This window comes from Chinchilla lanigera, unplaced genomic scaffold (assembly GCF_000276665.1).
Source record: "Chinchilla lanigera isolate Chin_1 unplaced genomic scaffold, ChiLan1.0 scaffold00054, whole genome shotgun sequence".
Lineage (NCBI taxonomy): Eukaryota > Metazoa > Chordata > Mammalia > Rodentia > Chinchillidae > Chinchilla > Chinchilla lanigera.
Window position 1 is genome coordinate 9,046,811 of NW_004955455.1, and position 14,535 is coordinate 9,061,345.

At 46.6% G+C, this 14,535-nt stretch overlaps 1 protein-coding gene across 2 annotated transcripts in view; it reads left to right on the forward strand.

The window, feature by feature from the left end:
* Kctd10 (potassium channel tetramerization domain containing 10) overlaps nt 1-14,535 on the forward strand; it is a 32,131-nt gene that overhangs the window by 14,114 nt on the left and 3,482 nt on the right. Inside the window, exons 3-6 of one of the 2 annotated variants that reach the window (XM_005396451.2) lie at nt 5,295-5,464; nt 8,051-8,140; nt 8,343-8,395; nt 9,643-9,838. In XM_005396451.2, the coding sequence (XP_005396508.1) occupies nt 5,295-5,464; nt 8,051-8,140; nt 8,343-8,395; nt 9,643-9,838 (509 nt within the window). The remainder of the gene's footprint in view (nt 1-5,294; nt 5,465-8,050; nt 8,141-8,342; nt 8,396-9,642; nt 9,839-14,535) is intronic. The other variant, XM_005396452.2, reaches the window with a different exon arrangement.

The following is a 14,535-nucleotide window of genomic DNA, read 5'->3' on the forward strand; positions in this document are numbered from 1 at the left end:
CCCTTCCTTGGGTAACCACTGTTTTTGACTTTGGGGTCACTAGGTGGATCTCAAGCTTGTCACCCAAGAACTTCAGTACTGGTGTTTGTGTCCTGGCCCTGAGGTGGGTGTGATAGAACATTGTGTGGCTGGTGCATTTGGACTTTGAGGGGCTCTCAGAAATCCTAGTGTGCAGTGAGGGTTGGGAACCACAAGTGTAGATTTTCCTAGGTATTTTACCACAGCTGTTTATGTCCCTAAATAGTGTCTTCCTTTTTTTTTTCTTATTTTTTCCTCTCTGTGTGGCTTTTATTGTTTACATAATACAATATAGCATCAATGCTGAATAGCATGAAATAATGTCTTCCTGATGGTGTGTTTTTAAACATTCCCTAAGTAGTGCTGTATTGTTTGTGATCCTGTTTTGCTTGTAGCATTATGCTTGTGACTTTGAACTGTAAATAAATAGTTCAGAAACTTCCCTGTGATAGAGGGTTCAGTTCTAGACACTGCCTGCAGTTGATGAAGCCCTATGCTGTTGATAGTTATATAGTTTGTTTCTAGCCTCCACTGTAGGAATCTTAACATTCTTGAACATTTTCTTTGTGCACATGTAATTTTTTTCTATGGCATTGTTTCTCAACCTTTGCCATATGATGGCACACACAGATGATCCTATTTTTACTTTGGTAAATGAGGCTCCAGATTCCCCAGGTCCCAGCTGTCCACCCCAGGGATGGTAGCAGAAAGATCTTACCCACCCCCGAGAGCTCTGTCCTATATTGTAGTCCCAGAAGTCAACTTCAGGGTAGCATCTTCTGCTTCATTAGATACTGCCAGAGCCTGCTCTCAGGTGGTTGTGTCAATTTACACTCCTAGCAGTGGTCTGGATTTTTGCCAACACTTGGCACTGTCAAACCTTTTAACTCTTGCCAAACAGGTGATTATGATATCATACCCTGTTGTTTTAGTTTGTATTTCCTATGTAAGCATTTTTTTATGGTTATTGGTTGTGGTGTTTGGATTTTGTCTTTTATGTCCTAGATAGCATTTTATTTACACATTGTCCTTTTTTCTTCTGGCTTTGTGGAAGTACATACTCTGTATACTATTTCTCTGTGGTTTTATGTTTCAGATGCCTTGTCTTCATATTTTCTAGTGTTGGCCTTTTGATACCTCAACATTTTGCACTGTTTTATTTTAGGTCTTGTTTGCTTGTTCTTGGTGGTGCCAAGGATGGAACATAGGGAAGGAACAGCTATACAAGTACCCACCACAGAGCTATACGCTCCAGCCCACATGTAGGTCTTTGATCTACGTCAGTGGTACTCAGACAAGGATTTTTCTCTTTTCTTTTCTTTTTTTGACTTAGGGGACATCTGGCAGTGTCCAGAGATACCTTTGGTGGTTATGATTTGGGGGTGGAGTTGCTGCTGGCACTGAGTGGGTAGAGGTCAAGAATGCAGCTAAACACAGTGTACAGGACTACCCCCATATAATAGAATTACCCAGTCTAAAATGTCAATAGAGCCAAGGCTGGAGATCGTGCCCTACAGTTTTGGACTCAGGAATGAGGCAGGGTCCTCGAATCCAAATTTGTACCAAGTATCTCAGGTAATCAGGTAACCGTAAAACCATGAAGTATAAATAGTATGGTGAGGGGAGGTTGGTTAAGGCTCCTGGAGTAGAGAAGGGAAAGGAGAGGCCAGATGTCCCCAGAGACAAGGAATACATGGTAGTGCTCTTGGCTACCAGAGCAACCTTCTCCCTTGGTATGTGAAAGCCATACGAATCTCTCCTGGATTCTGGAACTTGCTACCATCACATGCTGCTGCTCTGTTCTCTAGCCTTAATAATGTGATAGGCTCGTTGTCAAAGACCTATAGGTAATTTTGAGTGCCACCCATCAACCAGCACTGTGCCATGTGCTTTCTGTCCATTCTACCGTCCTGTTCTTACGCCAGCTCTTTGAGAAGAATAAACTTCCAGACAAGAGAGCTCAAGTGAGATACTGATGCCATCTGTTAAGTAGATGGCAGAGTAGGGTTTCCAATATAGACTCATGCCCTTAACCACTGTGGCATTCTGCAAGACATCCTGGAGCCCAGTCTAGGGCCTGCCCGTCTGCCTGCCCACCTTGCTTTCCAGTCACTGCATGGGTCATCATTCCCAGGCTGCCTGGACTTCAACAGCCTTTATAAATTGCTAGCGTGGCCCATGACAGCAGGACAGCTGTCACCATAATCTGGAAGTTGCATGGTGTCTGTTACGGCTTGTATGTAGATGTCTTCCCAAAGCCTCATGCTGTCATAGGTGGGGCTGTTTCACAAGTGGCTGAATTCGTGGTACAATGACAGGCTCAAGGCACTAGGACCGAGGGTGTGAGTGCTACCCGCCCTCAGTAGCCTGCATAAGATAAAAGGGGCAGAAAGAGCTGTGGTCCTTGTTGCTTTGCTGCCTTTTGCCCACCATCAGCTGTTCTCTTTGAAGCCACCCTGCTTTGGTGCCAGCCAGTTATAGACTGAAACCTCTACAAACTGAGCTAAATAAACCTTTCCTCCCTTAATTTGTGGGTGTTGGGTATTTTGTTTCAGCAAGGAGAAAAGTTACTAACACAGTGTCTGTTTGCTTTTCTTCATGCAGGCAATTGAGATGACTGTAAGGCATAGATTCTTGCTTTGAAAGCAACCAAAATATTTTAAAGTCAGAATGTTAATTGAAAACTCACTGAGAATGTGCCTGGCTCCTTTGCCCTTATTTGTACAAAGTATGATTCCTTTGCCACAGGCATTTCCTGACGACATTCTTGAGCTGGACCCCAGTGTCACGGTCCGCCTGTTTGCCTATTCGTTTATGGAAACTCCGGGCTGTCACTTGGGTGATTGATTTTGGGAGTTCTCGCCCTTTTCCTAACAGCTGAATGTGGATGGAGTCTTCCCTGAGCAGCTGAGTTGAATTTCTTTTTCAAGCCTGAAGTTCTACAAGTTTCTTACTTGTTCTTTGTTGCATGGTCCTGCCTGTCCCTCTTGGGAATGTCACTGAATCTCTCTGGGACTGTTTTTATCTAGAAATGCAAGGAATGAGCCATGAAAAGAGCATTTGGGAAGATAATACTACCTTTCCACATCTCATCGGTTTCTTGGAGGAAGTAGTTCTAGGGAAACAGAGTCTGAGGTGGTAGCTTTCAGGCCTGATTCTGCCTGCACATGTATTTTATTTACTCAGTAATAAGTTGATGACTTTTTCTTTTTGAGTTAGTTTACCATCCCTTAAAAATCAGGCGATTCACAGAAAAATCTGGATTTCTGGCATTGTTTGGAACCTCAGAGTCTAGCGGCCCTGGGCCCACATTCATGCCGGGCCACTCTTGGCTGGAGCTGTAGAGGCTGTCCTGGAGGTGGGGCGTGCTGTCCTGGAGGTGGGGCGTGCCGTCCTGGAGGCGGGACGTGCCGTCCTGGAGGCGGGACGTGCCGTCCTGGAGGCGGGGCGTGCCATCCTGGAGGCGGGGCGTGCCGTCCTGGAGGCGGGGCGTGCTCTCCAGCCAACTGTCGGGCTGCTCTCTTTTGTGCTGCTGCGGACCTCTGTGGGCATCTGAGTTGTGTAAGAGATTAAGTCCATATTTTATTGTCTGACATGTAGGAAGAAGCAGAGTGGGAGAACATCTGGAGGCCAGTGTGAGTGTAGTGTGGTTACCATGCCTGTGAGGGCCTCTTCCTTCCTGAAAACTAGGGTTGGGCTCCAGGCTACATGCGTGCACTGCGCTCACCCGCTTTGGCATTCTTCCTGCTCTGCCGGGGGAAGTGTAGTGGTGTGGGAGTACCAAGTGAAAGGCTTTGGAGGGAGGAGACCACTCTTAAACAAAAGGCCCAGCACCAGAAGGCTGAGTAGTTTCAGAAGCTGACAGTGGAAATAACTATGAGCTGATGGGTAGATCACTTGCTAATGAATATCAAATAGTGCAGTAAGACCATGAAAGGACACTTGGCAGGGGCTGGATATGGGAGGTGGTGGCGGAGGGGCGGGGCAGGGGGAAGCGGCAGGCTTGCAACCTGGTGTGGGCGCAAGGTATGCTTGGTGTTGTTCACTCTTGTTGCCCTGTGCCTCTGATCCAGGGCCTGCATACTGAGGGGCAGTCAGGGCAGGGCACAGTGGCTTTAGGAGTGAAAATGCTGGCCCCTTCTCCCAAATTGGGAGCAGGGAGAAGGGCAGGGGAGGGGACATAAAGGGCCTGTTTCTGTTTAAACTTCCTAGCAGCACTGTGCACTATTTTCTCCCCCACGATGTGGGACAGGAGACCGGGGAGACCTGCCTGAGGTTGTCCTGCTAATGGAGAAGAGTGAGGCTCAGCCATCCATCTGGCTTCTTGTAGTGCTTCCCGTTGTCTGTTGAGACATCACCGGTCTTTGCTTCGTTTCTTTGTCACTTTCCAGTACCTCCTTCTTTTCCAGGATCCAGTCCTGACTCCTCCAGATACTACAGTGGTACAGTGGGGACGTTGCATTTCAGGAGAGGAATTTTGAAAACCCTCAGGCTCCCTAGTGGAGAAATAGCAGGCCAGTTACAAAAGTGGGTAGGACACTGGGAAGCAGGGGCATCATGTTCCAGGCTGCACCCGCAAGAATTTTTCTGTGCCTGATTCTGATCAGCAGTCAGGACATTTTTCCATATATTTTAAAACAGGGTCTGTCCGTCCATGTTGACTGAGCTGTTTGACATCAGAGTCTGTGGAGAGCACGGTTTCCTGTCCTGTTGCTGTCAGTAGCCAATGAATGCTTGTTGCAAGAAGTCATAGAGAGAACTTCCTGTGGTGGTGCCGGGGAGTGTATAGGGTCATACTCTGGAACCAGAGGTCACAGTCTGGGGATGAAGTTGTGCTCCCTTAGGAAGGGCTCTGCTGCTTGAGAGTCTGAACATAGTGTTGGAGAGGAGTAGATGTTTTTACCTCAAAAACCTTTCTCCTGTCTTTGGGATTGGTCATTTGGACCCATTTTATCCAGGGAACAGGCACTCGGCCCTTTTGGGATGGTATTCTCTAAAGGATATATGAAGGTACTTCAGGAACGTGCTTTTAGGCTTCAGGGGCCCTGGGTGTCCCACAGAGCTGGTTCCCCAGGAGTCTAGGGTTGGGCTGTGTATAACCACCAGGCCTGTAGGTGGTGGCAGTGCATTTGGGGATAGGCCGGTGGGACTACAGCGCTCTCTGTGCTGCTCTCCCTGGAGACCAAGGGAGCAAGGAGACTCAGCTCTGCTGCACATCTCCCGTGAGAAGTGAGAAGCGTGGCTGTGTAACTAGTCCCCCTCCCTCCCCACTGCAGGCTGGATCCTCATTGACCGGTGTGGGAAGCACTTTGGTACGATTCTCAACTACCTTCGAGATGGGGCTGTCCCCTTGCCTGAGAGCCGCCGGGAGATCGAGGAGCTGCTAGCAGAAGCAAAGTACTACCTGGTCCAGGGCTTGGTGGAAGAGTGCCAGGCGGCCTTACAAGTAGGCACCACCCTTTCTTCCTGTATAAGCGGGAGGCACCAAACATACCTGCCTTCCTCATTTTCCCTTTCTGCAAAATGGAAACAGTTCCTACCTCCTTGGGATGTGTGAGAGGGAACTCTGCAGCCTCTCTATTTCGGTCAGCGAGACCCCTAAGATGCTTCCTGTATGCACAGGTCACCTCACTGCTCTCTGTTAGTCCCCGTGGCATTGGGTCATCTCATGCACACAGTGCAGCCTTCCAGTAGTGAATCGTGGAGTGTTAAAACTAAATCCATTTTCTGGATCTATTTTGGGACTTAACTGTGGCCCTATTAGTCAGTGTTGGGAGCCCAGAATCTTCTCTACAGACAGATGCCCCTCCCTCCGAAGCTGGACTGGGGTCAGGTCTAGTGATAGTCAGATCCCACAAAGTACATGCTTCTCGATGCAGCCAACAGCCTTATCTTTGAAGCAGTGTGCTAACATGGTAGAGAAGCAGAAGAGTCCCTTTGGGCTACTGTAGGACCATGATTTCTATACACGAGGCTCGTATTTGTACCTTTCCTGAGCCACATGGCAGGTCTGGCCCTCCCTTGGATAAATACGCACAATGCCAAGCTCCTGACGAACTGTTCTTGCCACATAGCACCTCTGTCTTGACAGATGTGAACTATTATAAAGCTAACTGAATGTTGCAGCATTTGCATTGCTACGTCATTTTTATGATTATTAAAGTAATGCATGTATATCATTAGGAAGTCAAACAGTACTGCACGATTAAGGTAAGAAACATTACGACACCTTTTCCCAGCCACCTTCACCCGCAAGAAGCCTCTCTTTTAGCAGTTTCTTCTGTTTTTACTTTCTTTTTTTTTGTTTGTTTTTTGTTTTTTGTTTTTTTCCGGTACCGGGAGTTGAACTCACGACCTTGCACTTGCCAGGCAGGCGCTGTGCCACTGAGCTAAATCCTCAGTCCCTTGTTTTTACTTTCATATTTCCATATAGCTTCCTTATACTGCTTTTCACTGATTTTTACTTTTCAGTGTTATCTACTGGCATTACTATGGAAAATTAGAATTTAGCATATACCTACAAACCCCAGGCTTACACTTACATATTCATTCTCCCAGCATAGGTTATCATAATTCTAGTTAAATTTTTATTTAGAATTTAGAAGTGTAAGTCCTTTTCATTTGAACCACAGGGTATTTTGTTTGCATACTTTACAAGTGTATACCCCTGACTCAGCCCCACATGGTCCGGAGAAAGGTCAGCCTCACACTGGACTGTCCAGACACGTCAGAGAGCATCTCTCGTCCTTGTCCTGGAGTCATGCCCCTGGGTCCATGTTTGAACATCTGAGGTTCAGCCTCCAGGACTGATCTCATTCTCTTTGCTCCCAGTGTCTTGCTTGATATTTCTGTTTTACTTTCAGAAGTGGGTTTTTTTTCAATTTTATCTTTTTAATTCTTCTGATGAATTTTTCATTTCTGCTATCAAATTTCTACTTTCCAGGAGCTTTCTCTTGTTCTCTGAAAGCTGTTATTCATAACGTGTGACCTTGTTTCAGAGGATGCTGCGTCTGCTCTCATCTGTCTGATACTATTTGAAGTTTTCTTTCTGCTTCCTTAATTGTCTGGCTGGTTCTCTTCCTTTTTTTTTTTTTTTTTGCCATTTGTGTTGGCTTTGGTCTCATGTTTGAGAAGGTTCCCATGCATAATTTATGATCCCCTGCCTCTGTTAAAGCTTAAGAGTGAGACTCAAAATTTGTGTGTGTGGCAGTACTTGTTGTCCAGTGGCCTTCATGGTTGGAGAATGGGCTGACTTCTATGAAGGGGACCCCAAATGTCAGCATCTGTAAGCCCTCTCTTGGGCAGGTTATTATTACCTGTAGGGAAGTCCTCCCCTCCTTCCTGTCTGGTGGGGCCGGCTGCCTTAGAGAATCTGAGTAGAATGGTAACTCAGCCCTGTCCTCTGCTGTGCAAACTGCTCCAGGAAAGTGGACCTTTCTGCTGGGCAGGGGCGAATGTAGGGCTTTTCTGATGCTTCTGCTGCCTGGCAAGCATCGCCCTGCTCTTGCCTTCCGCCTACCAGGCTTCACAGCTGTTCTCTGAGGCCTCTCTAGGTCTGTTCCATCTGCCAGCTGCAGTTTTGAATCTTTCCATCTCCTTCGTCATCACTCATCTGTGGTCTGCTTTTCACCCTTGAAGTTTTGACATCTTTTGCCTGCTGAGCTCACCCCTCCCATTCTTTTCCTCCTTTTTTGTTCCTGTGTAGTCGTTATAGTGGGGTTGCAGGAGCTTTTGATTAAATAATGTTTCATCTGCCACATTGAAGGTTTAGTTTGCAGAGCTGTGGAAAATGTGTCGTTGTTAGTATTTACTGGGCATCCTGGCATGTAACAGCCCTGGCCAAAGAGAACGCCTATTGGAAAACTCCACTCCTAGGGCTTCCCCTTTCTTGATTTATCCGTGGTAAGAATCCTCCTCTCTCACCTCTGACTGACCTATCTCTCCTCACCAGAGCCTGTCTCTGCCTAGCAGGCCTGTCTTAAAAATTCAATGCTAGGCGAACCTCCTAGACTGAAAGCATGTTTTGTTCCAGCAGAACAAAGACACTTACGAGCCTTTCTGCAAGGTTCCTGTCATCACCTCATCCAAGGAAGAACAGAAACTCATAGCGACTTCAAATAAGGTATGTTGGAGACACCCTTGTGGGACTTTCTGAGCATGGAGTGAGAATGGGAAGCTGCCCCTGCCATTGGGTCATGGAGTTTCCTTCTCCTGCCAGCAAGCTGTGTTTGTCTGGCCGGGCCCCAGCCATTTGGGAAGCCTGTAGCTCATTGGACCTACATGCTAAGTAACTCTCTTCTTCCTCTTTTTAAAACAATCCACAGCCAGCTGTGAAGTTGCTCTACAACAGAAGTAACAACAAATACTCATACACCAGGTAAGATACCAGCCAGAAAAGACATCTGCACTCACTAGGAAACCTCCACTTGCACCAGCCAGGTTGAGCTCCTTGTGTTCCCTTCGTATGAGAATGATCCTTCTGTACCTCCAGAGTGGGTAGATAGATATAACTTTGACGTTTAATATACACATGCCATAAAAGTCATCTCTTAAAAGCACACAGTTTAATGGTTTTTACTATATTCACAAAGTTGTACAACTAACACTTTCTAACTTCACATTTTCATCCTCCTAAAAAGAAATCCTCTGCCCATTAGCAGTCCCTGCCCAAGCACTTCCCCCAAAAACCTTAGGCAATCCTCAATCTGTTTTCTATCTCTATAGATTTGCCTATTGTGGACAGTTCATATAAATGGAATCATACAACATGTTTCCTTTTGTGGCTGGTTTCCCTCACTTAGCAGAGTGTTTTCAAGGTTTCTCCATGTTGAACATGCATCAATACTTCATTCCTTTTTATGGTGTAATGGTTTCCATTTTATGGTTAGGTCACATTTTGTTTATTCATCCTTAAACTGATGGACATTTGGTTAGTTCTGCTTTTTGGCTGTAGTGTATAATGCTGCTTTGAACATTTGTAAGTTCTTTATGGACATGTGTTTTAATTTCTGTTGGGTGGATACCTGGGAATGGAATTGCTGGGTCATATAATCACTTAGGTTTTCTTCAGAGTTATCGCACCATTTTACAATATCACCAACAATCTATTTATGTTTCTAAAATGCCTTTTGGCTCTCTTGGGAACATGCCACTCTAAAGCAGAAACTTGGGGGGTGTGGGGGGAATTTAATGATGTCATTGAGGACCTGTAAACTGCCCTAGATTAAAAGTCTCCCTTGGGTACCGCCATTGTGTCCCCACAGTACTTGGTGGGATGCTGGCCCTCCCCTGTCGCCTGTGCCTGGGGGCGTGGCATCTTCAGCAGTCTCTCTGTGGCTGTGCAGGGCAGGCACTTGAGCAGCTGGTCAGGAGCATGAGCTTAGGGACCAGAGCTGTCTTTTCTCAGGCCCAGCTCTGCTGTTTATTGGTTTTGGCCCTGAACAGTTGCCTAATTTCCCTGACCTTAATTTCCTTCTTTGAGCAGTGGGGAGTATAGCATCTTTTTGTGGAACTGTTGTGAGTGAAATGAGAGAGAGAAGAAAATAAGCCTAGCAGGATCCTGTGTGTAGAAATAGTTCAGTTATTACCAGTCTGCGGTCACCTTATTGAATGCTCCTTTTGCAGCAATTCCGACGACAATATGTTGAAAAACATCGAACTGTTTGATAAGCTGTCTCTGCGCTTTAATGGGAGGATCCTATTCATAAAGGATGTCATCGGGGATGAAATCTGCTGCTGGTCTTTCTATGGTCAGGGCCGCAAGATTGCTGAAGTATGTTGCACCTCCATTGTCTACGCCACCGAGAAGAAGCAGACGAAGGTAGGAGCCTGGAGAGAACAGTTCTGAGTGGCTGCTCTGAAGTAGGTGTTTATGGGACTTCTTTCCACGTCAGCAAGTTAGACGTAAAGAGGGAAAGGTTTTCGATGTTTTCCTTGCCTTGTGTTTCCTCATTATGAACTAATTATTATCTTTGGGGCCTTGAAAAGATCTAAATGTTGGTCCTAGAGAAACATCCCATTGAGCAAGTAGAGACAGTCATGCTGTACTGTAGTTCCCTTGTCATGTGTATGGATTCAGGTTTGACCTTGTACCCAGGCGAACCTGGCTGCCAGCATTTTCTCCGCCTGACGCCCTCTGATACCTCTAATGTCTCATGCTCCTCCACTGCAGTTGTTTCCCACTGAGGCCCAGCCTCCACCAAGTTTCGCTCGTCAGAGCAACAGTGCTACCTTCAAGATCTTGACGTGGCTTTCTGGTCACATCCTACCATTTATTTGCCATTGGTGTGTCCTTCTCTTGCCCACTGACCTAGAGCTGCCCACCGCCTCATAGGGCCCAAATGTGCAATTCCTTAGCTGCCACCTTGGTTGGCTTCTTTCTGAACACACTTGACTCCATGCTCAAACTGACTGTGCATCCATCTTTATATCATCTTCTCCAAATCAACAGGCCTGACCTTTCCCTTGACTTCCACCACCAAGTCCTTCTGAAAGCTGGACCACATGGCAAAGTATGGCTAGAGACAAGGCCTGCCATACTTCCCTCTCCCTGGCGTTCTGTTTGCCTGTCCCCCTTGGGCTGTGTGAACGAGCTGGCTGTCTTGGTTTCTCCCTTTTCCCTCTCTTCTCTCTCCCTCCCCTTCGCCTTTCTTCCTTCTTCTTCCCTTTCTCCCTCCCTCTTCCTCCTCATCTTCTTCCTTCCATCTCTCCCTTCCTTCTGCTCCCTCCTTCCCTTCCTCCTCCTCCTCCACCACCCCTGCCTTTAATCATACTAGATGCTGTCATTTCTTTCTCACCCTGTCTGAGGGAAATCTGATTACCTATGGGATATGGTAGGTCGGCCACAGGCTGATTGTCGTGCTCCTGGTCAGCTGTGTACAGTCTGTCACTCATTTGTTCAGGTTACTGCTTTTGACCCTGCAGCTTTAGGAGGGACATAGGTCTGTGGGCTTTTGGAGCTGGCCTTAGACAGAATGCAAAAGAGAAAATCATATCACAAAGTGGAAAGCAGAAGCCTTTTTTTTCCTTTTTAAACATTATAGGAATTTCAAATTATACACAGAAGTAGACGTGTACAGGGATCTCCCATGTACCCTTCACCCAGTTTCAGTGGCCATTAGCTCATAGTGGCTGTGTGCTCCATCTGTAGCTACCCTCTCCCAAACACAGGATTAATTTGACCACCAATTTTATTTGTAATTACCATATTCAGAATATATCCTAAAAGAAATTGTTTTTAAGGTAGCCAAAAAGGGAGAAATACAGTGATATCTTGGGTCACGAACTTAATTTGTTCCACAGCTCTGGAAAAGATGGCCATGTTTGTGTTTATCACCCAATGCAGAGTTTGTGAACCAAAACCAAGTTTTGCTAAACGCTTCTGTTTGTGAACCAAATTGTCTGCAAACAAGAGTTTTTGTGAACTGTGGTCCCACTGTACTGAGGTTCAGTTCTCCGGAAGGTGGCAGAGGGATGGGAAATGCCTGTTCTCCTCACCACACTGGCAAGCTCTCATGCTTTGCTTCTCTCCTGTGAACTTTTTTAAGGTGTGAATTCATTCTGTAACTAGACTTCCATTTTTTTTATAATTTTATTTTCAAAAATATACCTTATAATTTAAAAGGATGAACTTTATCCTTTATCCATATAGCTTAAGTGTAAGACTTCTCACTTTCAGAACTTAATAGGGAGCAAAAGAATGTAGAGGCCACACAGTTCGATCCCAGCTGATCACAGATAACCACATGGCTTCTGGAGTGAGCCTGTACTTGTGTGTGTCAAGCTGGCTAATGGCAGGATGAGGATGGGAGGCCAGGACCATGTTTTGGCTCCTTTTACCATGCAGTGCATCTGTAGGGACTTCTTCTTCCTCCAGGGAAAGCCTGTGACGTTGGCTTCTAGGGTACTGGTTTAGGGATGACTGCTTGTATAAAACAGGGTCTTCCTTCAGCTGGCCCAGACCTCTGGGAGCAGGGCTTTGAGGCTGGCACTCTGATTTTGTTGTCTTCAGCTAATGTTACAGGTATGCTATTGTTTTCTTTTTCTTCTTCTTTTTTTTCTTCCATAATTGTATCTTCCTTGGTGTTGCATTCCAAGTGTATTACTAATTTTTTTTAAACATCTTTTACTGTCATGGTAAATCACCTTTTACTGTCACGGTAAATTTGGAAAGGGCATGACTTGCTGAAATTAAAGTTTAAGCAGATGTTTAATATATAGATTGCCCATTTGGTTCTTCAGTCTGTTTCACTGAGTTCATTCCTTTTTTTTGGTACTGAGAATTGAACTCAGGACCTTGGGCTTGCCAGGCAGGCACTTGTGCCACTGAGCTATATCCCCGGCCCTTCACTGAGGATTAGATAATAAGCCCAGTATTCTGCCCTTTATCGGTCTTTTTGTCATTCAGATTGTTTCACTTCAGGTGACTCTTTTCTCTGTCATCTTTACTTTTTCATTGAACTTTTCCTGGGCTGGGGTTATAGCTCAGCGGCACAAGCGCCTGCCTGGCAAGCGCGAGGTCCTGATTTCCATTCCCAGTACCAAAAAAAAAAAAAAAAAGAAAAAAGAACTTACTGAACTCTTCCAGTAAATCAAGTGCTTTGTTTTTGTGTTTTGGCTATTGTATTTTTTCAGTCCTAAAATTTTCCTTTGGTTCCTTTACTCTCTGTCTCTTAGCTGAGACTTGTGTTTCAGTTTGCTTTAGAAGCATTACTCTTGTTGGGACACCTTTGTAATAGCTGCTTTCAGGTCCTTGTCGGAGTCCAGCCTCTTCTGTTTCCTTGGGACTGGCATTTGTTGACTATCTTTTTTTTTTTTTTTTAATTTTTTTTTTTTTGTTTTTCTCTGGTACCAGGAACCGAACTCACGACCTTGCACTTGCCAGGCAGGCGCTTTGCCACTGAGCTAAATCCCCAGCCCCTTGTTGACTATCTTTTCCCACAGGAACTGAGATTTTTCTGGTTCTTCATGTGCCAAGTAATTTCCAATTGTGTCCTGAGCATTTTGGATGTCACATGGGACTTGGGGTCCTGTTTAGTTCCTAGGGTGAACTGGTTGGTGTTCTTGTTTTGGAAGGTAGTTGACAGAGTTGGATTCAGGCTGCAAGTTCTAGCCCCCTTCCAGTGGTCATCATTCCAGGGACAGCTCAGTTTTCAAAGCCTTCAGATCCGCCCCGCCTGTGTGCCCGCCTCTGGCCAGTCCCATTGATCAGCTCTTCTGTCAGTGTGTGCTGGTTAGGGCGGAGCCGCGCAGCTGCATGAGTCCCGTTCTCCGTGCACAACTTTAGAGCCTGCTTCCTTGCGTTTCCCTTTACAGTCTCATCTATACTCCGAGCTTCTCTGGCCCTCCCTCTTTCAGGATCAGGAGGGAGCCAGGCAGGGTGGCACATGCCTGGGTCTTTTGTTACCCACTTCTCAGGACTGAGCTGGAGCTTTTGATGCTGGGGCTTTTGTTATCCACTCTTCATGACTGAGCTTGTATCTGAGGGCAGTCAGCATGAAGGCTGAGGAAAAAAGCAGCAGGGATTCCCTTTGACCTTGATTTTTTTTTTTTTTTTTTTTGAGACAAGGTCTCAGATGTAGAGTTTAAGCTGGTCTTGCACTCACTAGGTAACCCAGGCTGGCCTTGAACTCGAGGCAGTCCTCTTGCCTCAGCCTCCTGAATACTAGGACTATAGGCGTGTACCAGCCTGCCTGGCTCCCTCCTGACCCTGAGACCAGAGCCCTTCTCAGCAGAAAAGAAAGTCCCCTGACTGGGAGTGCGGCTCAGTAGCAGAGAGCTGCCTTGCATGGGTGTGGCCTTGGGTTTATCCCCAGCACCACAAAGTTCTGACTCCTGCAGTCTCTGGTTGTTGCCACTAGGGTCCTTAGAGGAAAGAACAGAGGGCAGAAGAATGGGAAACTTCCCCCTATTTCTTCCCACTCTGTGTGTTAGGCTCTGTTGGCTCCTCTGGTCACCAGAGACCTGGGGCGCTCTGTTGTGGGGCCCGTATTGGGGTTCAGCCTGCATTGATGGGGCAGCAGGGGAAAGCTGGAGCGTGCACTGCTGGTTGGGATCACCTCCAGTGCTGCTCTTTCCCAGCCCCGCTGGGCGGCTTGCTCTCGGAGTCCTCACTTGGCTGCTGGTGCATCCTCACCCGCTTGGGTAGCGTCAGTGAGAAAGAAAAAATGGAGTGTGCTTACTCTGTTGCTCCCAAACCTTGGAATCCTGTCCTTCAGACCAGGTCTAGTGTGTGAGTCTAGTGCCGGGGACCCACTTGCGTGGCCCTCCTCCTTTCGGGGACCCTTAGCTCCGTGGTGGTGGGCAGAGCACTTTGCCAGGCAGGAGGGAGGTGCTGGTCCAGACAAAGCTGTTTTCAAGCCATCTTCAACACGTTGGAGGTGACCTGAGTGTTCATCAGAATGAACTACTTGATTGCGTTGTCGTATTCTTCATAAGTTCCCTGATTGGGCTGGGGATATAGCTCAGCAGCATAAGCGCCTGCCTGGCAAGCGCAAGGTTCTGAGTTTGATTCCCGGT